The sequence below is a fragment of the Lissotriton vulgaris genome, chromosome 2_1, assembly GCF_964263255.1.
Source record: "Lissotriton vulgaris chromosome 2_1, aLisVul1.2, whole genome shotgun sequence".
Taxonomy (NCBI): Eukaryota; Metazoa; Chordata; class Amphibia; order Caudata; family Salamandridae; genus Lissotriton; species Lissotriton vulgaris.
This window is the reverse complement of record NC_141687.1, coordinates 359,104,742-359,129,093: the sequence shown is the minus strand read 5'-3', so window position 1 is coordinate 359,129,093 and position 24,352 is coordinate 359,104,742. Positions and strand designations below refer to the sequence as shown.

At 48.0% G+C, this 24,352-nt stretch overlaps 1 protein-coding gene across 1 annotated transcript in view; it reads left to right on the top strand.

Annotated features, from left to right (window-relative positions):
* LOC147730350 (transcription elongation factor SPT6-like) overlaps positions 1-24,352 on the top strand; it is a 430,594-nt gene that overhangs the window by 326,577 nt on the left and 79,665 nt on the right. Inside the window, exons 11-12 of the mRNA XM_086955156.1 lie at positions 21,743-21,820; positions 21,944-22,128. Of these exons, the coding sequence (XP_086811282.1) occupies positions 21,743-21,820; positions 21,944-22,128 (263 nt within the window). The remainder of the gene's footprint in view (positions 1-21,742; positions 21,821-21,943; positions 22,129-24,352) is intronic.

Sequence of the window (24,352 nt, the reverse complement as noted above, 5' to 3'; positions counted from 1 at the left end):
ATGTCCTCACATATAATGTAATGCACCTTGCCTTAGGGCTCTAAGGCCTGCTGTAGGGGGGGCTTACCTATGGTAAATACAGTGTGCATGGGCATGGCACACAGGTGTCCCATGTGGTGATTTCAAAATGGTTTGTACCATTTCACGCAGCCTGCAATAGCTGCAATTTTTGTGTGGGTCCCATAGGGTGGCATAATAAATACTGCACCCCTTAGTGTCCCTCTTTAATACCCATTCCCCAGGTACCCGAAGTACCATTTGTACGAAAGTCCCCCTTTTTGACATGGTCACCCCCACTTTTTGCCTGGTATTCGATACAGTTTTGGCTGGAAGTGCACTGAATTCCTGCCAACCAGGTCCCCAATGCCAGATCTCAGGAGGTTAGGAACAAAGCCTACTTGATTAGAGGATGCTTACACCCCCTACCACAGGATGACCTGTAAATTAGAGTTGCAAGGCAGGGAGCTTCAAGGGGCGAAGCTGGCTTACCTCGCTGGAGAGGAAGCCCAACCCCCATTGACCAGGGCCCGTTTGCCGCCTAGACAGGCAGGAAAATTTGTAGTCAGAGAGGCGTGTTCACCTCCAGGCTACTTCCACCCCTAATGTGGTCTACCTGGAGTAAATGCGAAATGTCAGTGTCTGCCATCTTTGTGATGGCAGAGTTAGGAACTATGGGCCGGGGTTATGCCCTCTTTCCACAGGAAGTGGTCAATTAGGGGGTTTAGTGACCTCAGAGGTAAGTAGCCTATTGGCTACTACCCTACACTCCCCTAACGCCCCTAAATCTAGTATATAGGGAAGCCCTTGGCATCCGTAAATCGACCCAAAAGTAGAATGACTGAAGAGCTGGCAAAAGCAAGAACTGAGGAAGAAGCAACTGACTTGGCACCAACACTACTGGCCTCCTGTTCGCCCAATCTACAATTGTGCCGAAGTCAACTCATCATGCAAGGGGCTGAGTCTCCAGATGCCTGGGAGGACTACCATCACCTCTGCTAAGACTCAGGAATTCCAGTGGAGAAGCGAAGCGGTTTCTCTCAACCTTGCAGGTACCAAAAGAAAGAACTGTCATGACTCCGGACCCTGTAAACCCGACATCGGCCAGCACCACTGCACCTGTCGCTCCAAGCCAGAGTGGTAGTGAACCGAGGTGTCCTCATATCCCTGAGCATCATGAGGCCTGAGCCTGTTTCAGAATGTCTGGCCTCATAGTAAAAACCTGCAGCCTCTTTTCGACCGGACCAATCCCCTATAACTATCATTGGGCACCCGACGCTGTTTTGCACCACTGCACCCAGCCGCCCAAGTGACACTGGAGGTGACCTGCTGGTGCTGCCTAGGACCTTGCCCTGTACTCACCTTAAGTCCTGAGGATTGGTCCCATTAGTCGCTGTGAAGTAAACATATGCATTATACGTTTTTTCTCCATAGGATAACATTGTCGCCCCCTGAAAATGGCACTGTCAACTTTTTAAAAAGTAACAGAATTTCTATTTTGAAACTTACCTGATAGTATGGATTCTGGTGCCTATATATACACAAAGATATTGACTGTGTATTGCAAATGTCTAACACTCCTCTCTGATAAGCCTAAAGTTGCTTGACCATGCTGCCTGTAGAAGAGCACCTTGGGATTGCTACAGCAATCCCCTGTCCCCTCAAAAGGGAATACCTGGACTCTTTGCTCATGATACCTCTTTTTGGTATGCTATATAAAGAGGCAGCTTCGTACACCATTTACTAGGGACTCACAGGAGTTCTAAAGTCCTTTCCTATTGGATTACAATTGAACATGTGTTTTGTTTTTTGGGAAAGAACACTCATTGAAGCCTGGTTAGCAGTAGCATCTGGCAGTTCAAATGGGGACAAAAAGTGGGGGGAACATATGTGAAGAAGTTCAGCTTCCTACACAGGGGATGAAAGATTCGTCGACCAACCCCTTTACAATGCAGGTGATGCGTCATCCTCGAGCCGTGCTGACTGTCGTTGTCAAGCTGTGCAGTCAGTCAAAACAATGCCGTTTATCAGCTCCTTTGTTGGTGTGGAAGATACTGCGTCGATTTTGATGGCTCTGCGCTGCAAACGTTCCCTTTCAAGTCCCCAGAACTATATTGGCAACACTTGGCAGTACAGGACTCACACATGGGAGAGTCCAGGTTCTACTGCAGTGTTGAAGGAAGTCTTCAATGGCCCTGAGATTTCAGAACAGGGGGCCAGGCCAGCAAGTCCTTGGCGTCGCTTTGTATTCAAGTGACATGGGGTCCAGTCCTAGACCTAAGCAGGACGGAGATCAGAAGGCAGCAGGGCAGAGGTCAGCAGGCAGCAAAGGCAGAGAAGCAGTTCTTCCAGATCAATAGTCAAGCAGAGTGCCAATCCTTGAAGCACAGCAGTCTTTATTCCTGGCAGAGTTTGTCCCAGGTCCAGTAATAACTATCTTGGTAGGGTCAGAGCCCCAGTATTTATTCCCAATTGTGCCTTTGTAATTTGTAATTTATATTTACATAGCGCGTTATCACCAACGGTCTCTAAGCGCTTTGATAGAGGGGCCTGCTTAAGGTTGAGGGTGGGGAAACGGTACTTTACTGTGGGCCCCAGGCTTCTTTGAACTGGAGGGTTTTGAGTTGTTTCCTAAAAGGTAACTGGGAGTGTTCCTTACGGAGGTTGTCAGGCAGTCTATTCCAGGTCTGTGGAATGATAGACGAGAAGGCTCTGCCTCCCATGGAGGACAGGCGGGTGCGGGGACAAACTAGCATCCTGGCTTCCGAGGATCGAAGTACTCTGGTTGGGGCGTAGTTCGTAAAACTATTTCTGATGTAAGTTGGTGCCTTTCCATTGATGGCTTTGTGTGCAATGCACTGTCCCTTGAACTTAATCCTATGTCTGATGGGGAGCCAGTGTAGCTGGCGTAGAAGGGGGGAGGCATGAGTGCGACATGGGACTTTGAACACCAAGCCGAGCCGCGTCGTTCATGGTGGTCTGAAGTCTGGTCAGTTGGTAGTCTGGGAGTCCTAAGTAAAGCGAATTACCATAGTCCAGTCGGGATAAGATAAGTGCTACTACCACTTGTTTGAGCGGCTCAAAGGTGAGTAGCTGGGCCAGTTTTCGCAGCTGTCTGATTATATTGGAGCAAACCCCGACTGTGATGGATACCTGTAGAGCCAAGGTTAGTTTGTTGTCAATTTTTATTCCCAGGCTTTTGACTGCCGTAGCTGGCTCAGGGTATTTGCCCAACTCTGGTGGCCAAAAGAGACAGTTCCAGGGGTTGGCGTCATTGGTGACTGCCAGCACCTCCATCTTATCTGGATTGATCTTGAGGTGGTTGGCCGACATCCAGTTTATTGTGAATTTTAGGATGTTCTGTACTTTCTGGTGAGCTGGTAGTGAATTGTCTATCCGAATGATAATTTGAGTGTCATCTGCGTAGTTGTAAATCTGGCACTCCAGCTGGTTGAGCGCAGCTATCTGGGGCTGAAGGTAAGCATTAAATAAAAGAGGGGACAGTGCGGATCCCTGAGGCACTCCGCATGGTAGAGTGCCTGACCTGGATACTGCACCCCCCAGCTGCACTCTGAGAGCGATCTTTTAGGAAAGATGTGAGCCATGTCATTGCTATGCCCTGCACTTTGAAGTGGGGGTGACTTTAAGGCAGGCCCTTGAAGTGCTCAGGTCCCCCTTTCTTCGCACCCCTGGGAAACGGGGTACTGTGTATTCAGATCTATGTGTCAGCTCTCCTCTCTCTTCCTGCCCTGGCAGATCTATTGGAATGCGGATCAGTACTCCCACCCTTCCTGTGTTTGTGGCTGTCTAGAGAGAATGCACAAAGTATAACTGTTATCCGCCCCAGATATGTATTTTTTTTAAAACTCTTTGTTCGAGGCATATGAGCTGCAGATCGTACACTTTTGCAATGGATCGCCACCTGGTGTTGGGCTTGGATGATTGCAGGTTGTTGTCTTCTTGGAAGAAGTCTTTGTAGTCCCGAGATAGGTGACTCCTCACTTGGACAATACTGCGCATGGTCATCGACTCCATCCTCAGATTGTTTTTTTCCGACACTGGGTTCGGATGAAAGTTTTCCGCTCCAGTTAGAAAAGACTTTTCCAGCAACTTCGAAGCGTGAAACTTTATATAAACTTTTTTCGATAGAGAATAGACTTTTCGACATAGAATAGACTTTTTGACATCACCAGCTACATTCTGGTACGTCGACGCTGGCCGTTGGGCCTATCGGCCCCGTACGGCCTACGCCTCATGGACAGGACTCCATTCAAGAGATGCCCAGTATGTCGAGCAAAATTCCCTCATAGCGACCATCACGAAGTCTGCAACCTCTGTCTATCGCCGGAACACGACAAGTCGACCTGCACAGCCTGTGCGTCCTTCCGATCGAAGACCATTCGGGATCGGATGCCCCGTCGACACGAAATGAGGAGATCAGTGCCAGCTCCAGAGGCCATCTTTGAGGAGGAGATCGTCGGAGGCGACGTCTCCGGGGATGAGGATCCACTCGAAGATATCTCCGAGGACGAGGCTCCACTCGTCGCTGAGGAAGACTCGCCTGATATCCAGATCATATCAGAAGCAGAGGACTCAGACAACTCGATTCCATCTCGGCAGCCCGTGAGTACTCTTGCCCCTGCACAACATACACTACCAAAACCAAAGGCAACGGTCGGCACTCCGCCCATGAAGCCCAGTCGAGACGGAAATCTACCCTTAGACGCTCCGCCTTCGGGCTCGGCTCCGAGGAAAAAGACTACACCTTCCAGCGCCTCGGCACTAAAGAAACCACATGTGCCAATTCCACCTCCTCCATTGGCACCCAAACATCCTTCGACACCGAAGGACTCTTCGACACCAAAGCCAAAACACCCTTCGGCACCCAAATCAAAAGACACATCGGTGCAGAAGCCAAAGACTGTACCGGATCCGAAAGCTTCGACTCCAAAACCTTCCGGTTCCAAAAATAAAGATGGAAAGCCAGAGTCTTGCGTCGCAGGACCAATGAGACCTGTCTCCACGCCGAAATCTCCAACATTGTTACCAAAGACTCCAAGGCCTGCTACAGAGACACCTAAACCCTCTAACAAGCCTACCAAGCTGAAACCACCTTCGGCACCGAAAAATATGCCGCAGGACTTGATAACTCCTCCTAAAGCAAAAAACACAAAACAACCTATATCGGCACTGAAAAAATCGACGCCAAAGAAGATTGTAGAGGAGGAAGAACTGTTTAGACCTGAAGGGTCCATATTAATCCAAAGACTGGACATGTGGAAGCAATTCCTTACAAAAAGAGACCAGCAGACACACCACTTCTACCTGTGGTTCCTGCCAAAAAGAAGGATTGTGCAACTTCTCCAATGCACCCTTCCTCTCCTTCACCTTCTTCCTCTCCTATCCCTCCTTATATTAAACCTATAACTTCTCCTGTTCAATCTCCTGCATCATCACATCACACTGACAAGGAGTATGATATAGGTGGGGGGAATGACGTACCAGAGCCACATGCATACCCTTTAGATGAAGATGTCTATCCAGAATATCCTCGGGATGACGACATTTATGGTTTTCCACCACACAATGTGCCAGGCATTCCTGATCCTCAGTACTACCCAACAAAACCTTCCCCTCCAGAAGATAGTATTGGGTTTAATCATCTACTAAATAGAGCTTCCCTTTACCATGGGGTTCTAATGCACTCTGATGCCATTGATGAGGATTTTTTACTGGATACATTTGAGCAGTCACAAAGGTCTATGCAAATACTACCCATGATCAAAGGAGTCAATAAACATGCTCCAGAAATATTTAAAGACCCAGTACGATATAGGGTGTTAAATCCAAGGATAGAAAAAAAGTATAGACCAGCACCATCTGATCCAGTCTATATTAAGGGACATCTGCCACTAGACTCTTTGGTAGTGTCTAATGCACGTAAAAGAGCCAATTCCCAGACTTCTGGTGACACGCCCCTGCCTGACAAAGAATCTAAAGTTATTGATGCGTCAGGGAAACGTATTGCTGCGCAGGCAACAAACATATGGCGCATAGCAAACACATAAGCCTTACTCTCACGCTATAACAGGGCTCACTATGACCAATTAGAAAAATAATGGAGCACCTTTCCAGATCAATACAAAGAGCAGGCAGCAGAGCTCTTACAAGAAGGCAAAATAATATCTAATGGCTCAATTAAATGTGCACTAGATGTAGCTGACACAGCATCCAGAGCAGTCAATACTAGTGTTATACTGAGACGTCATGTGTGGCTACGCATTTCAGGTTTTAAACCAGAGGTACAGACTACAATCCTGAGCCAGCCCTTCAATCAGAACCAGTTGTTCGTGCCGGAAGTAGAAAACACACTAGAAAAGATGAAGAAAGACACGGACATAGCTAAGTCTATGGGTGCATTACAATACACACAGACTAGAAGTTCTTTTCGCCGCTCCTTCTATAGAGGAGGCTCCAAGCAAACCGGCAGAGATACAACCTCATCTTTTAAGACGCACACACAGACATCCTCTAACAAAGGCTACTTTAGAGGAGGATACAGAGGCAACAGTAACAAGGGAAGAGGTAGAGGTAATAACAACCGCTCCTCTTCCTCTCCCAAACAGTGACTTCCCTCTGCCTCCCCTACAGCATTCCACTCCTGTGGGGGGGCAGATTATCACAGTTCCTACCTGTCTGGAATTCCATCACAACAGACAGATGGGCAAGACAAATAATCCAACATGGCTACTTCCTAGAACTGGATGAGTGGGACGAGTATGCGTCCCAAACCAAATACACTGCAAATTTTGCCGAACAGGCACTCCTTTGTTTTCGTTTTCATACCTCTGAACTTGTTTATTCTTATTTATTCTCTTCTCTTTTCTGTTAACTTTCTCAAATTTATAGTCCCCACTTGACTTGGCATACCGCCTATTTTCCATGTTTCTAGTGTTCAAACTGTGCCACTCGGGGCCTCTGGAAAGAACATGACTGATGCGAAGTTCGTAAAAAGACAGTGTTTATTTCAAATCACCCAATGCATTTCGGGCACGGACTGCCCTTCGTCGGGGGTCACTGCCATAGTGATTAAAAGCGCCCGTTCTCCTCTACCTTGTCAGCAAACGTTATCGTATCGTACTTCCTAGAACTCACAGCAACCCCCCCAAACATACCACCCAGGCAGCGTCCAATGTCCACAGAACATATGACTCTGCTACAACAGGAAGTTATAGCACTTCTACAGAAGGATGCTATTCAAGTAGTTCCTTTAGAGGAACAGGGAACAGGAGTTTACTCCCTGTACTTCCTAAATCCCAAGAAGGACGGGACACTAAGACCAATTCTCGACCTCAGGCCTTTAAACCATTACATACAATCAGATCATTTTCACATGATCACTTTACAACAAGTACTCCCACTACTACAACAAGGAGACTTTCTTTCAACAATAGACCTAAAGGACGCCTATTTTCATGTTCCTATACATCCTGTGCACAGGAATTATCTAAGATTTGTCATACAAGGACAGCACTATCAGTTCAAAGTCCTTCCATTCGGGGTCACAACAGCACCACAAGTGTTTACAAAGTGCTTAGCGGTAGTAGCAGCACATCTCAGAAGATAACAGATACATGTCTTCCCTTCCCTCGACGATTGGCTCATAAAAGCAAAATCGTTCAACCAGTGTGTCCAACACACAAAACAAACAATTCAGACATTGCACAATTTAGGGTTTACGATAAACTACACCAAGTCGCACCTAGAGCCTTCGCACGTTCATCAGTATCTCGGAGCTACCATAGATACGTCTACAGCTCTAGCATATCCCATTCCAGCCTGGTTACAGAGCATTCAGTCCTTAATCTCCCTTTTTCAACAACAGCAGTCTCTCCAGGTCAGAGTGTTCATGAGACGGATTGGTATGATGGCGTCTTGCATCTTCATAGTTCCTCATGCAAGGCTGCAAATGCGCCCATTACAAGAATGTCTAGCACAGCAGTGGAATCAGGCTCAAAGTCAGCTCACAGACCTGGCGTTGGTAGACAGCCGTACATATCGGTCTCTGCAATGGTGGAACACCAAAAACTTGACAACGGGACGGCGTTCCTAGAACCTGTTCCACAGATAGTGCTCACGACAGACGCATCCCTCACAGGATGGGGAGCCCATCTCTTACATTATACCACACAAGGGCAATGGAACAACCAACAAAAACAGTTCCATATCAACCATCTATATGAACTGCATTCAAAACGTTTCAGGTACAATTACGAAACAAGGCTGTCCTAATCCGGACGGACAATAGAACAGCTATGTACTATATACAAAAACAGGGGGGACACATTCTCTGTAACTGTCCCAGCTTGCACAGAACATTTGGAGATGGGCCATTCCTCAAAACATACACCTGACAGTAGAACACCTTCCAGAATTCAAAATCAGATAGCAGATCTGTCAAGTCGTCAGTCACAACAGATTCACGAATGGGAGATACACCCACAAGTTCTTCAACCATTCTTCCAAATGTGGGAACATCCACAGATAGATCTGTTTGCCACCCACGAAAATGCAAAATGCCCTACCTTCGCCGCCAGGTTTCCACACCCACGGTCGGAGGGGAATGCGATATGGAGGAACTGGTCAGGCAGATTTGCGTACGCTTTTCCGCCTCTCCCACTCATTCCACTAGTAGTATGCAAGCTCAGACAACAGTCTCTCAAACTAATACTAGTGGCTCCCACATGGGCACGTCAGCCGTGGTTCACCACACTACTAGATCTCTCACTGGTTCCACATCAAAAATTACGGCTCACGCTATCCCTGTTAACACAGAACCATGGAGAAATAAGACACCCAGAACCAAGTCAACTGAATTTGGCGTTCTGGCTCCTGAAGTCTTAAAGTTTAGTTACTTAAACCTACCACCAGACTGTATGAACATAATTAAAGAAGCTAGAAGACCCACTACCAGAGCATGTTATGCCGCTAAGTGGAAAAGATTTCCAATATATTGTTAAACAAAATCACATTGACCCACTGAATGTTTCCATCCAGAATATTATTTGCTACCTTCTACACTTACAAAGGTCCAATTTGGCTTACTCTTCAATACGCCTACATCTGGCAGCAATTGCAGCCTATTTACAGAATAGGCAACATCTATCTCTCTTTAGAGTACCTGCAATCAAAGCTTTTATGGAAGGATTAAAACGAATAATCCCACCTAGGTTACCACCTGCTCCAGTATGGAACCTAACGTGGTCCTTACAAGACTTATGGGACCCCCATTCGAGCCTTTACACAAGTGTGAATTGCAATAATTAACATGGAAAACTGCTTTCCTTGTTGCTATCACTTCTCGCAGAAGAGTTAGTGAAATACAAGCATTCACAATACAAGAACCAGTTTTTCAGATACATCCTAACAAAGTGGTTCTTAGACCCAATCCTAAATTCCTGCCAAAGGTTATTACTCCTTTTCACCTTAACCAATCAGTAAAGTTACCAGTGTTTTTCCAAAAACCGGGCTCTGTTGCAGAAAGGGCTTTACACACCTTAGATGTTAAAAGAGCTCTGTTATACCACACAGACAGGACTAAATCCTTCAGAAAGACAAAACAACTATTTGTATCTTTCTCTCCCCACACAAGGGCAATCCCATCTCTAAAGGAGGAATCCCAGATGGATTGTAAAGTGTATACAAATATGCTATCAAAAAGCTAAACGTACACTAACAGTTCCTCCTAGAGCGCACTCCACTCGCAAACTAGGAGCCTCTATGGCTTTCTTAGGAAATATACCACTAGAGGACATATGCAAGGCAGCAACATGGTCTACAATACACACCTTCACTAAACACTATTGTGTTGATGTGCAAGCCAAGCAGCAAGCTGCAGTAGGCCAAGCTGTCCTTAGAACACTATTTCAGTATGCTGCAACGGATACAAGCGACCACCGCTAGGGGAGACACTGCTGCACAATCGTTGCAAAAGTGTACGATCTGCAGCTCATATGCCTTCAACGGAAAATGCTACTTACCAATATGCATCTGTTCTTGGCATGTAGAGCTGCAGATTCGTAAACGCCCTCCCGCCTCCCCGGGACTTGTATCCGTTCCAGTACTCATCTTATTTAGATGCACACGCATGGACATCCTTTCTCTTTATTTCTACTAACTCCATCATTTCCCATCATGGCGAAAAACAATCTGAGGATGGAATCGATTACCATGCGCAGTATTGTCCAAGGGAGGAGTCACCTATCTCGTGACTACAAAGACTTCTTCCAAGAAGACAACCTACAATCATCCGAGCCCAACACCACGTGGTGATCTGTTGCAAAAGTGTACGAATCTGCAGCTCTACATGCCAAGAACAGATGCATACTGGTGAGTAGCATTTTCCTTATTGAACAATTGGCATGTTAAACAGTAAAGACACAGTATTTCACATGTAGTTAACAGCACACAGTGCGATAGTGCATCAAAGATCCCTCCACCACAGTGCAACATGAATGTATTCGGGAATGACACATCAACCAATATCGTTGATCCCATCCCTTCTGCCAGCAAAGCTGTGTACAGCCACTATACCAGGCGTATACCATACGGACCAGCGAGGGGCCAGACAGGTACGTCCTGTGGAGGATTTTTAACGGAACCAGCCGGAGCCTGGAGGAGATGGCAACCTTGTGGGGAGAAGTCACTGCTGCGTGCCATTCCTAGTCGTCCAGACCTCCCACGTCATGATCCCATTTGTCCCTTATCCGTGTCAGGGGATCAGTCATATTGTTGATAAGTTTCTTGTATATGAGGGATATGGCCTTTTCTGGCAGATCGCCATCTACAATCCTGTCCCTTAAGGGGGAGGAGGCTGGGAGGTCTGTGACTTTAGGGAGAGCCGAGAGTAGTGCATGTCTTATCTGGAGATACAGGAATTAATCAGAGCCAGCCATTTTAAATTCCTGACATAGTTGGGAGAATGATATGACAATTCCGGATTTCCAAAGGTCTCCGATTTTAGAAATACCAATGGTATCCCACTTGTCGAACCCCAAGGAACGCGACAATCGACCCAACTGGTCACAGTGCCAGAGCAGCACGGCTTGAGTACGTTTGCCCTCCCACCCCAAATTTTTAGTGGCGTTCCTCCATATTTGCACTGCGTGCTTAGTTGGACTGGACAAGACATTATTCGGAGACTTTGTGTACAGTGCTCCTCAAACCCCCCCTCCACCTCCCTCACCCCCGGGGTGGAGCCATCAATCGATCCGAAAGGCCGGGTCATCGTGCCACCTATAGGTGCACTGATTTATGGCAGCAAGCTGTGAGGCCCAGTAGTATCTCTTCATGTCGGGGAGTCCAATAACACTGTGGAACCATCCCAGTGTGAGCTTATGTGTGGCGATGAGAGGTGGTTTACCCTCCCATAGCAAGTCTCGTACAGTGCTCTCCAGTTCTTTAGAATACAACGCCGCAACCGGAAGAGGAGTGTTCTGCAACACATACAAAAGACGGGGAAGGGCTGTCCGCCCATACAATGCTATTGGGAGGAAGTTCTTGCTGCACTACATATCATGACTGGCTTGCACGTTCCAACTGACCCACTCACTGCCCTACTGGGGTATACCGAACCTATTGCTGCTGAAATGTGGAGGTACAGCTCCATGGCACTATTACTCGCTAAGAGAAGAATTGCATGCAGGTGGGGAAGGGGAAGAGCGCCGAAATTTAAGGACTGGCTCCAGGACTTAATATATTGCCAGGAGCAACTACATTCTTATGCGGAACTTCAACCCCCCTCATCACGCCCCAGAGATATATGGGGCCCGTTGCAAACCTATTTAATGGAACACGCTGTAGAGCACAGCTCGCAAACCGCATAATGATTAATCAATCAATCAATCATGGCATTTATATCGCGCACTACTCACCCGGAAGGGTCTCAAGGCACGATTATCACCCACTCCCTGATGGTCTCCACCAGCATAACGCCCACCTCTCTCGCCCTAACAGGGTTGTGGCGATGAATGTCATAGCTATAATATTTTAGGGACCGAAACTCTCTTTATCCTGGACATGTATGTGTCTCTGTTTGTTGTCACAAATACCATACCAGTGGAATTGGTTATTATCTTTTACAAGATGTCTTAGTTGTATTTTAATGTTTTCAATAATATACATGGATGTAATGATAATTCTGCCTTCATAATCAACGGCTTTCACTAACGCTGCCAGTCCGTGGAGGTTGTAGGCGGCTTGCTGTGTACTTCCCTACCCCTGCAACCCACCCGTCTTATATGCTTGATATGTCGCTATACCGGCCGAGAAGCGGTTGTAGGCAGTACGCAATACTGTGTGACGTCCGTTGATCTTTAATAAAGGTTTTTGAAACTTAAAAAACAAAACGGGGAAGAGACATCATTTTGAATAGGGCAGCACGCCCCAGGAGCTTCAAGGGGAGTAATTTCCAGTGCTGGTCATCAGATTTAAGGTTAGTCTGAGATGGTGTCATAAAACCGCGTTAGGTCTTTAGATACCCAGACCCCAAATACCTGAGACCTTCAGCGGCTTCTGTCAAGAGGCAGTCTCGGGGTCAAGGTTGTTTCTCGCTGAGAACGTAAAGCATCGATTTGGACCAATTGATCTGGTAGCTGGCGAATCTACCAAAATGGTGAAAATGTCCGTAACCACATTGAGATTTCGGCAGGGAGGCGAGATAAAGCAAAATATCATCTGCATACAGTGATTCTCCCATCCATAAGTCCATTTAAGGCCCCAAATTGCAGGGTCTTGCCGGATCCATGGTGCGAAAGGTTCCAGGGCCAAAGCAAAGAGGAGCGGTGACAGGGGGCACCCTTGCCTGGTGCCCCTTCCCAGTGAGAAGACAGGAGACTTCCGATTGTTTACGACCACTTGCGCCAACTGTTTGCCATATAGAAGACATACCCAGTTGATAAACTCTGGACCAAACCCCAACCTGTGGAGCACCGCGAACATATAGGGCCTTTCAATAGTGTCAAAGGCCGAGGCGGCATCAAGTGACACACCACGGCATCCTCACTGATCGTGCCCGCCCTACAAAGCACTGCGTGCAGACGACTGAGGTTGAGAGACGTATTTCTAGCCGGCATGAACCCGGATTGATCCAGGTGCACCAAATTGGGTAGCACTTGCAACAGACGAGTGGCAAGAACTTTTGCCAGGATGTTGGCCTCGCAGTGAAGGAGTGAGATGGGCCTGTATGAGGAACACATGTCAGCCGGTTTACCTGCTTTGTGGATTACAGTGATTGCCAGTCTGTGATCCTCTGGAAGAATCCCTACCTTTTTACTTTCTCTATACATGGCAGTGAGAAAAGGGGCAGCTGTGCCTGCTGTTAACTTAAATAAGTCTATAGGGATCCAGTTTGGCCCCGACGCTTTCCCCCCTTTGCAGATCATGAATGGCCTTCTCCACTTCAGTTACTGTAATGTCACGGTGTAGATAGAGACATTCCTCCTTTGTAACAACTGGCATCCGTATGCCCCGTATGAGGGAAGAGGCCTCTTCCTCCGAATAGGTCGTGCTGGAAGAGTATAGGGAGCTGTAGTAACTACCAAATGCGTTTGCTAGGTCTTGCGGTGCCATGAGCCGGTAGTGAGTCAGTGGTAAGTTCAACCACAACTCGCCGTGCCCCATTTCTGCGATCCAGCCAAGCCAACACTTTGCCCGCCTTATCACCTACATCGTAGAGCCTAGTAAGAGTAGCCCGATATCTGGCTTTAGCCGTGTCTGTGGCCAGGTCTAGGAGTTCATTGATTTTTACGCGGAGCCATTGGCGCGTGTCTTCCGAATCCTATGACCTAACTGCCCGTTCGAGTTTGAGGATCTCATCCTCTATGCGCACCATGGCTGCAGCCTTCTCCTTCCGCTGCCCTGCGATTTGTCCCAGGACCACCCCTTAAATGACAGTTTTGTAGGCCTCCCAGAATGAGATAGCAGAGCGGACTGTCCCCTGATTTTCTTGAAAATACAAGTCCGTTTCAGACAGTACCGTGTCCCTTTTGGGGGGCGTTGTGAGACACCACGGGTTGATCGGCGCCACCCGGCCGACCGAAGGCTCTCCCACCTCCAGTGTACACAGAATTGGGCAATGATCCGATATGCCCCCAGCCAACTATTGTATCCCCTTGACGGCGTGGAGGTGATGAGTGAGTGTAAGCACATAATCAATGGGAGACATGGTGCCGTGGGGACCCGAGAGATGCGTATATTGATGATCCTTTGGGTGCAGGCATCACCAAACATCCACTAGTCCCATAGCACCTAAGAAACTGTGGATCCGTTTGCGGGATAATGGCAGGTCTTTCTGGGGCCAGCGGTCCAGGGTATCAGTGACAATGGAATTAAAGTCCCCTCCTATCAATAACCGCCTGTCCGGCAAACCCAGAAGCAGGTCACCGAGATCAATAAAGGCCTGTGTATATGGGCCCGGTGGGATGTATAATGAGACCAGGTTAAGGGAGGCTCCTTCTCAGGTCCCAGACAGAGCTACGAATCTACCAAGCGGGTCCGTGCGGATCTTCTTGATCAGTAGGGGGAAGGATTTACGAACGAGGATACCCACCCCTGGGAACCGGAGCCAAAAGCAGTGTGAGCAGCCAGCCGAAAACCCCATCGTGACAGGGCCCTACACACCTTGCCCAGCATCTGGGTCTCCTGCAACACCACATCCGGTGAGTGGCGTTTCAAGAAATAGAGAACCACCCCTCTCTTTATTTTGTCCCCCAGCCCATTCACATTCCATGAGAGCAATGTAAGTTTCTGTTTACCCATAGTGCTTATCACACAGGTTAAGAGATACAACATGCCTCGGTAGGAGTTAACGGGGGAAGACAAGGGATTAGGCCTTTACATTTCCCAGCACAGTGATCAACGAGGGCGTTGTCAACGCCGTGCCTTCTGCAATTTTTATCTGTGTCCAAGAAAATAAGACATGTCCGCACCTCAACAATAACTCAACCAAAACACAAAGAAACTCCCCTCCTGCCCACCCCCCAGATCCAATATGCATCCCCCAAACCCCCCCTCCCTGCCTGGCGGTACCAAAACTTCCCATGCCCCCCCCAAACTAGCAGAGTGCCTATTGCCCACCCTTCCGAAAACTTACAGGTACCTGCAGCCCAACAGAGCACTCATCTCTGAGAAATTGTATTACTGATTTAAACATGGATAGCCTGTTGGGCTTGTACTAAGAGCATTGGCAAGTGCCCAATATATACCCACTAATGCCCTCATAAAATGTATTAAAAAAAAAAGTCAATTGATACTTATATAGCGCACTACTCACCCGCAAGGGTCTCAAGGCACTTGTACGAATACCGCTGTGGAACCCATCCTGGCTTTCCCTGTGAGGCGTCCACTCCTGGGCAACCCCAAGGTGGAGGCCAGGTATCCTTAGCGTTGTGGGGGCCGTTGTGGAGGTTAAGCAAGCTATTGCCCAGAGTTGCAGAGTGGGACTCCATGATTGGAATAGGCACCGAGGCGAGAATTTTCAGGTCCGTGGAATTTTGAACCCAAGACCCGCCGAGGCGGGGAATTGAACCCTGGTCCCGGGCTAGACCTCTGCATCAGGGTCTGCCGCTCTAATCATTGAGCCACACTTCTCTCATATATAACAATGGCAAAGGTCAAGGGGTTCAGATCAACCAGGCCAACTATAACAGGCAGGCACTGTACGACAAAAGTCTGTGTAATGCACTGAGTCCGCTCCTGCCCCACAACCCTCCAGCTTAACGGAAACTGTCGACCATCCAAAGGAAGTTTAATACAGACCAGGTATTCGGCACCACTCACTACCTCATTCCTGTCCTGAAGAGGTGAGCCACCACCTGAGGCCCGAGCATCTACGTCCATCCTCGCACTCCGAGCCTGATGGTTACGGCGGCGCGCCGTACGCCAGCCCTCCAACCAGTCCCATGTTTCCTCTGGATTGGTGAAGAACCAGGATTTCCCCTCCGACACCACTCTCAACTTGGCAGGAAACATCATGGCATATTTTAAGTCCTTGTCCCGGAGCGCGTTCTTCACTTCCAAGAAGCTCTGTCGTTGTCTCTGCACCTTGAGGGTGAAGTCTGGGACGAAGGTGAAGCGACTATTCTGGAATTCCACTAGCAGGGCAGATCGGGCACATTGTAGGATGGCATCCCTGTCGTGGAAATTGAAGATCCGAGCAATAAGAGGTCTCGAAGGGGCTCCGGGCCTCGGCCGGCCCCCTCGCACCAGATGCGCTTGCTCCACCGAGAAGAAATTGGAGAGTCCCTTTGGCTTGAGATAGGTAGTGATCAACACCTCCACGAATAGGTCCGCTGAGGGCCCCTCTGCACTCCCAGGTACCCCAATTATACGAACATTGTTGCGTCTGGAGCGTCCCTCAGTCGTCAAGCTGGGCTTCCAGTTTCTTAGCGTGAGTTTGTAGTTCCTCCATCTTCCTCTGCAATTCCGACGCGTCTTTCACCAGAAAGGTCGCCTTGATTTTAACGTCCTTCAATCGTGAGTTCATTGAGCGCATGTCCTCCCTGATAAGTGACACCTCCGTGGACACCGTATCAATTGGCGACCCCAGCGACATGCGGACTGTGGTGATGGCCTCAATGATGTCCTATAGAGTTGGTTCCTTCTGCTTTCCACCTGTCTCTGATTTTTCAGTCACTGACGGGCCCCCTTTCGGGCTCATGCTGGGGCCCCCTTCCCATGCGTACTTTGTCAACTTGGCCTGGAGGGCTGCCTTCAAGCTACGGCCACCTGCCATGATATGCACAAATCCCACCAACGGGCTGGATTGCGGCTGGTTACAGGTCTTACATGCAATATTCGACAGCGAAATCGCCAAAATCCGCCAGTCAGCCCTGTGCAGAACGATAGTAGGAGGAACGCAGGCCCCTGCTTTTTTGTGTCTGGGATCCCCTCTACCACTGGAGTGTGGGCAGGTGCGTATCACGTCGATACCATAAGTGCGCTTTGACTCTGCACAGGGGGTCATGGTGGGAGGGGAGAGAGGCCCCCACCGCAGTCGTATGGTGGCGGGCGACAGTATTACCTTGTGTCACAGTTACTTGCTGATAGCATGGTGGGACGGTAACACAGTAACTCTCATAGATGGCTGTAGCAGCGTCCCGGCCAGAGATATTTAAATTGGTGTGCTGCAGGACAAGGACCAGTCCCAGAGCCGCTCCCAACCACCAGTCTCCTCAACCATACGGCCGTGTAGCAGAGCCATTGGCACTGCCGCGATATGTTTCTAGCCCAGCGCCCCCTTTGGTGAATGAAGGCGCCAAGTAATCTGCTCACCCCGTCCTTGTGGGGTCTCTTCCACCCCCAGGCACTGCAAGCGTTGGGTTTATGCCACAGGAGACCAGCGCTACTGTAGATGCCGGTGACACCGTGCCGTGCCGTCCTGCCTCTCAGGTCTTCTCTTCAGACTCTGCCCCCTTATTCAATGGAGTAGCGGCGGGGAGCTGCGGACGGCAATCGCGTCCCAGATCTGTCCCTCAAAGTTCTCAAAGAGCCTTCTCCGGGCGTTTCACCACTAAGCTTATGGAAACAGCTGCCCCAGTAATTGCGTGCCACCGAGGTGTCTCCCAGCCAACAGACCTCGCACCCTCGTCTCAATCCGATGAAGGTAGGTTCTCCGTCTCAGTTTCGGTCGCGGTGGTCCAGAGCTGTGCCGCAGCCCTTCCGGTGTCCAGTCAGTATTTTAAAGAACCAAGCCAGGCATTATAGTACGGATGTTGTCAGGGAATTCGGTACTCAGTCAGCAGAGCCGAGAGATCAGGTGACCATTTTAACGCTCGGTTTGGCCACGCCCACCCCAGATATGTATTGGAGACAGGCTGCAAGGCACGCAGAGAAGTGCCCACTTTCTAAAAGTGGCTTTTCTAAAATAGTACTGTTAAATCTAACTTTACCATTAAAGAGCTTTTATCATTACCATTCCAAAGATACGGAACATGGTGCAGCACTCCTTTCTAATCAAGAATTACCAATTATCACCTATGAGCGGAGTAGGCCCCACAGCAGTGAAAAACAAATTTAGCGGTTTGTCACTACCAGGACATGTAAAACTTAAAGGTTCATGTCCTGCCTTTTACTTGCACTGCACCCTGCCCTTAGGGATCCTAGGGCCTACCTTAGGGTTGACTTATGTGTAATAAAAGGGGAGTTCAAGGTTTGGCAAGTAGTTTTAAATGCCAAGTTGAAGTGGCAGGCCAGAGACTGGTTTGATAGGCTACTTGTGTGAGTGGCACAATCAGTGCTGCGTGCTCGTTAGTAGCTTTTATTTCACAGGCCATGCATATTTGTATACCACTTTGAAAGGGGCTTACAAGTAAACTAAAAACATCAGTTGAGTATACACCAATGTAGCCATGTTTGAGGGAAAGACTAATGGATTTTGCTACTGGTCAGCCATGGTAAAGTACTCCAGAGTCCGAACGCCAACAAAAAGATACAGCCAATATAGGAGGTAAGCAGGCAAAAAGTGAGGGGTAAGACCACCATAAGAATGCCTGGTCTAACAGGCTATTAATTGTAACTTTCTATTTTTATATTTTTGACAGTGCAATACCCTTGCTGCACGTGTTTTGGCTTCCAGACCAGTTGTATTGACTTAGCAAAAGTTGGAGTAATATCCTGTCTCATAACATTTCATAAAGGAAAGTGCGACTAACAGCCTTTGTTAAGAGAACCACACCATGGGTCAGGTCAGGCTATGAGATCAGCAAGAGGAGGTGTGGAGTTTAGGGAGAGTGGGGTAATTACAACTGTTAAAGGGAGAGTACTGGTTAGGCCCAGCGGAGACACAGTGGTTGAGTTGTCAACCGCATTTCTGAGATTTGGGTAAATATTGGCCATCATGGATACGTTGATGTTAAAGGCTTCGATTAGGATGATATCATTATTGTAGAGGGGGATAGTGGTAGTGGACGAGGGAGATGTTTGTTTGAGACCATGTGAGGTTTTCTTTGATCCAGTTATTTGAGGCATGGACTAGAGCACAGTTCGCCAGCAAGCCTGTTTTCTGGTGTAGAAGATGAGGTAATTAACCAGAGAGCCTTTGTTGGTGCAGAAGTAGTGGTCTGAGATAAGGGTTTCTGGTCTAGCTTTGAGTATGCAATGTTTGTATTTCTTTGCTGCATTCTTGTTGAGGTCAGTTGAGTAATTAATGATGAAGGCGTTGCAGCCATTGGGGTCGGGACTTATCTCCATTATGAAGAAGAACCCTGGTGGGGAGGGGAGCCCTGAAGAGGTGAATCAGGGGATGGGAGAAAACTACATAATTCCTGGGTCTCAGTGGAAGGGTGCAGTGAGTAATGGTAGCACATTGGGAGGCGCAGAGATCTTGCTGTGCGGTGTCAGTGACTAGGGTCAAAATTCACTGCAGTCCTGGCATCCCTTGCGGCTGTAAAGACTTGCACTGGACGGCATACAAAGCTACGGGACGCCAATCCTGGAAGATATAGGCGGGTAGCAGAAAAAAGGGTACTCTGTGACCTCTGCACACTTCTACAATTTAGAATGAAAGGAACCCAATATACGCCATATTAAAGACAGGCAGTAAAGGCCCCAGGACTTCTGCAATCTATTTGGGAATGACCAAAAATGATCACCTCATTAACAAGATCAGTGGCGTGCTCTTCCAGGTATGCAGGCCAAGCATCAGGCCCAGTGTGGCAATCTGTTTCCAAGGACACTAGCAACCATTGTGTCCTTGAAAAAGGAAACCCCTAATAAAGAAATGAGATGTGTAGTAGTACAATCCGCATGAAATGTAAGGAGCGCCCCAACACCACTAATTCCAGGCAAGGGTTAACACTAATTCCAGGCAAGGGATAAAACTAGAGGGAAACAGTCATCAAGAAAAATATGAAGCGTCGCCATTTTAAAGTCAGGCAGTATTCAAGATGCATGGACAGAAGAAAGCAATCAACTCAACTTTTACTGCTTTCCAAATACCAATCACAGCTCCAAACTGAAAGAGTTTGAACTTAGGGCGGGAATCTCTGCCGAGGAAGCTTATCTCAAGGAGGGCTGCCACGTGTGGCACCGGCGTCCGGGGGTCCAAAACAGCAAGGCCGTCTCTGGCGATATCTCTTTAGGCTGCTGTGTTCCTGGCAGGACCCAGGCGAAGCAGAGGCAACAAAAAGCCCGATGCCGGAGGACAAAAGGTGCCGGTGACCATTGCTGAGCAACATGGCTCAAGGCAGGTCAGAGCGGTGACATCTTTAGCAACAATAGAAGTGGCATACGAGTCCACAAACTGAGTCGGTGCTCCCAGCCCCCTGCTGGCAACAAGCGATCTAACTGTCGGGAGTGGAGGAGAAGGGCCCACCGAATATTGTGCAGCTGTGGGGCTCCCATCAGGTCTGCGTGGACGGAGATTGTCAGACGCAGGCAGGAACACGTCTAAGACACCATTGGGCGCAGGAGACCCATGCAAATGGTGCCTGTCTAGTGAGTCGCCCACAGGCACCAGGAGATCACTGAAATTCGGAGACATGCAGTGCGAGATCGGAGGAGCTGGCAGAAACTAAGGGCTCGCTGCATTGTGTATCTGTCACTCCTCAACGGACTGGTCCCGGAGCTACCTCAATCAGTGCTGGTGTCTAGGCAGTGTAGGCGTGGATCTGGGTAGCCGCGGTGGTTGATCCTGCGGTGAGTAGAAGACCTATTCAGATTCAGCTTTGAGCCTCGGTGGGGGTGCGCTGTCCGATCCAAGGGCATGTGGGAAGGAGAGCCAAGTGAGACGGGTTATACGGGGATAACTACCAAGTTGATAATCCCCAAACTGGGAGCTCCTCTGGAGGCTCCTACTCAGTGCAGAGTCTTACTTGACTTTACCTTTGTCTCTAACCTCTCGAACCCCCTACTCTCTCCTCTCAATCCCCAGGAGCAAGGCCTGTCTCTCCCATCTCAGACTCCTATCTCTCCATATAAGGATTCTAGCTTGAACCAAGGCTTTGAAAGGGTCAACAGTAGCAGATACATTAACCATAAACTGTGGGTCATTGTTTTCCTTAAGTCTCTGGGATCTTTCCATGCTCCTTGACGACAATAAGCAATACAGTCACAACTGTTGCAAGTAAAAAGGTGCATAACACAGCCAGCAACAGGGGCCACTCCTTGTGTTTCTTACTGAGGTTCCAGCCATTAAGAACAGAGGGTCACTAGCAAGTGCATGGTCCCTTATTTGCACCCCTGCTTGGCCATTAGTTGCAAATATGTAGATTTCTCGACCTTAAGCGGTAGCCTGTCTTTGTAGTGAAAGCAACAGGTCGCTCTCCCTATGGCTTTCGATTTGCTGTTGCTCCGGTGGTATTGCTTTCTTTGTGTGTGAACCATGCACCCATGAGTCCAGACCAACACATTTCACTGGTGTTCCTATTGTCAAGTGGACCAGGAAAGGCCCTTTCGAGCGCAGCTTAAAGTGGTGTTTTGTGTGGGCCTTCACATTGACCCAATACTTTTGTTGAAGAGAATGTCTGTCCGGACCTAAGAAAAACACCCCAACTGTCTTTTCATTACCAGCCTCCTCCATTTTCTTGAGATCTTACTTTCTAAGATTCTTCCTTAGAGCTGATAATGGGTTATTGTTGTGTACTCTTTCGAGTGGCTTTAACATGGTTTCTTTGTTTTTCTACCTAATTTCCTGTCATTACAATAAATTTGATTTACTAATGAACGTTTTTCTCTTTCTTTTGTGAAGGTGTCACTCCCAGCAGCAGTAGCCGATCCCGAACCCCTGGCTCTGTTAACGTTACTCCTGCCAACATTAACATGGCAGGTAAGTGCTGTTATTGCATAATGCTAATTAGGCTCCAGGACCCTAAATGCTGTTTCAGTAATGTACAGGTCTCTGAGAATTGAATACAGTAATGAATCCCTGTGTCTGCCATTTCCTTGACAGACCTAACCCGAGCTGTTAATGCGCTGCCACAGACCATGACCTCCCAGATGTTTACCGCTATTGCAGCAGTGACTGGGCAAGGGCAGAATCAGAACACCACACCAGCTCAATGGGCCAACAGTCAATATGGCTATGGCGGCGGAAGTGGAGGAGGTAGCGGAGGTGGCAGCAGCAGTTCTTACCATGTATGTATCTTTGAACATCTTGTTCAATTCTGGATGGGATCTCAAGCACTGAGGGTACCTGTGGCTGCGATGTTTGTGTACATTCTAGCTGGTTATTAGAATAGAAAGAAACTGAATGCATAATGTACTGTGTGTGACAGTTTATCTCTCCTTAACAAATCCCAAAATTAGGCCTTTCATGTTAGGCAGAATGGTGAAAGGGGCTGCTTGCCTCTTTTACCGGTTGGGCTGCTAAGAAATTGGCAAAATACTCGTTTATTGTCTTATTTATAGTTTGGGTATTTTCAAGTTGGTCTTGAACTACAGTAGTGCTAGTGGTACAGGGAGAGTTTTTTTTAAACGTACATATATTTTATACAAAGGATACAAAAGTAAGACTAAGGCATATCTTGTTTGTGCAGAACATACAAAAATAGTAAGACGTGTCATGTTAGCTAAATGAGGCAGCATGAGCCTTCAGCTTTATCCAGATAATTGCAATGGTTTGTTTTTAGTTACATGTCACAAAATAGACAGCAATGTGAAGGCACCTTTTTTGTGCTGCTTTCTGGAAATACAACTTGGTAATACTTTGCAGGTAGCTGCTGGAAGGTCAACGTTTCCTAAACTCTTGAGGCTTATTAACCTTTGAGTCCAATCCCTAGTCTCTTCTAGTCCTCTATTTTTCATTCCCTTTTGGAATGATGGTTGCCTTCTTCAGGTTCTTTTTTTGTGCAGTTTGAACTGCTAGCTCAACCAGGAACTCAGAAAGTGTTTGAGGGAAAGTCAAAGATTTGTGAAGGGATCACTGACCAAAACTGAAAAATCGAGAGAGAAATTGAAAACTAGAACCAGACAACAAGTGAATTTAGTTTACACAAAGATCAACAAATCTGTAGAAAGAAATATGTTCTTTTTCAGGGGAACATCATCATTAGTCATAAGCATTGAATAGTCCCATCCGCGTACTGGGACCCCAATGCACGTCTTAAATAATATATATAACTGTGATGTACCTCAAGGATCACCTCACAGCCCAACCCTCTTCAACGTCTACATGACAGCACTTGCAGATATCGCCAGATTGCACAACATCTCCTACGCCGACAATACCCAGCTTATCCTATGGCTTTCAGAGAACCCCACCTCAACGAAAACCAACCTCCACAACTGTATGTAGAACGTCACCACCTGGATGAAGGACAACTGATTTCTGATCTTCAGCAGACACCCGTGCTCTGGAATTACTCGTGGTGGCAGGTGGAGCTCAAACCCACCCCACACCAAAAACTACGCCCGTAACCTCGCCATCATCTTGGACAGCAAACTCTCCATGGACCGTCAGGTCACCGCAGTTACTTCAGCCTGCTTCCACATGCTCCGCAAAGTCTTGATGTGGCTTCCCACCCGCACCAGGAAAACAGTAATGCAGGCCCTCATCACCAGCTGACTAAACTACGTCAACACACTCTGTGCAGGAACCACCACACAACTCATGCAAAGACTCCAGATGATCCAGAATGCAGCTATCAGACTGATTATCAACCTGTCCAAGAGCACACACATTACCCGAAGGACCTCCACTGGCTCCCTGACCAGAGAGATGCCAGTTAAAGCTTCTGACCCATGCCTACAAAGCCCTCCATGACCAACGACCCGCATATATAAACCACCACCTGCATTTACACCATCCGACCACGAATCTCCACACAACTCTCCCTCGCACAGACAGCACATATTCGCCGCTGCCACTCGGAGGAGGATCCTTCTCCCTCCTCACCACCAAAGGCTGGAACATCCCCCCCCCCCCTTCATGTGTGCACTACAGCCTCGCTGGCTCATTTCAGGAAGGGACTCGAGACTGATACCTGCACCATAGCTCCTGACTAACGGGTGATAAGTCGCACCATACAACTACTACTTGATATCGATACATGTATGTGTATGTGTGTGTGTGTGTATATATATATAGATATATATATATATATATACACACACACACACATACGCACACACACTATAGAGTCGGGAAAAAAGCCTAGATTACCTTTACTTTTCATTTCAAAAGTTATACAAACAAAAGAAATCTGAAAGAAACAGGGTAGTATTAGATTCCTTACCTTAGAATATCCCCAAGCGTCAGACTGGATCCGGAAAAATTTGCGTAGCGGTACCCCTGCGAGTCGGTAGGCGTCGTCTGCGACTCCGCGTCTGTCGGCGGCGCCGGAATGACATTTTCTGAGTA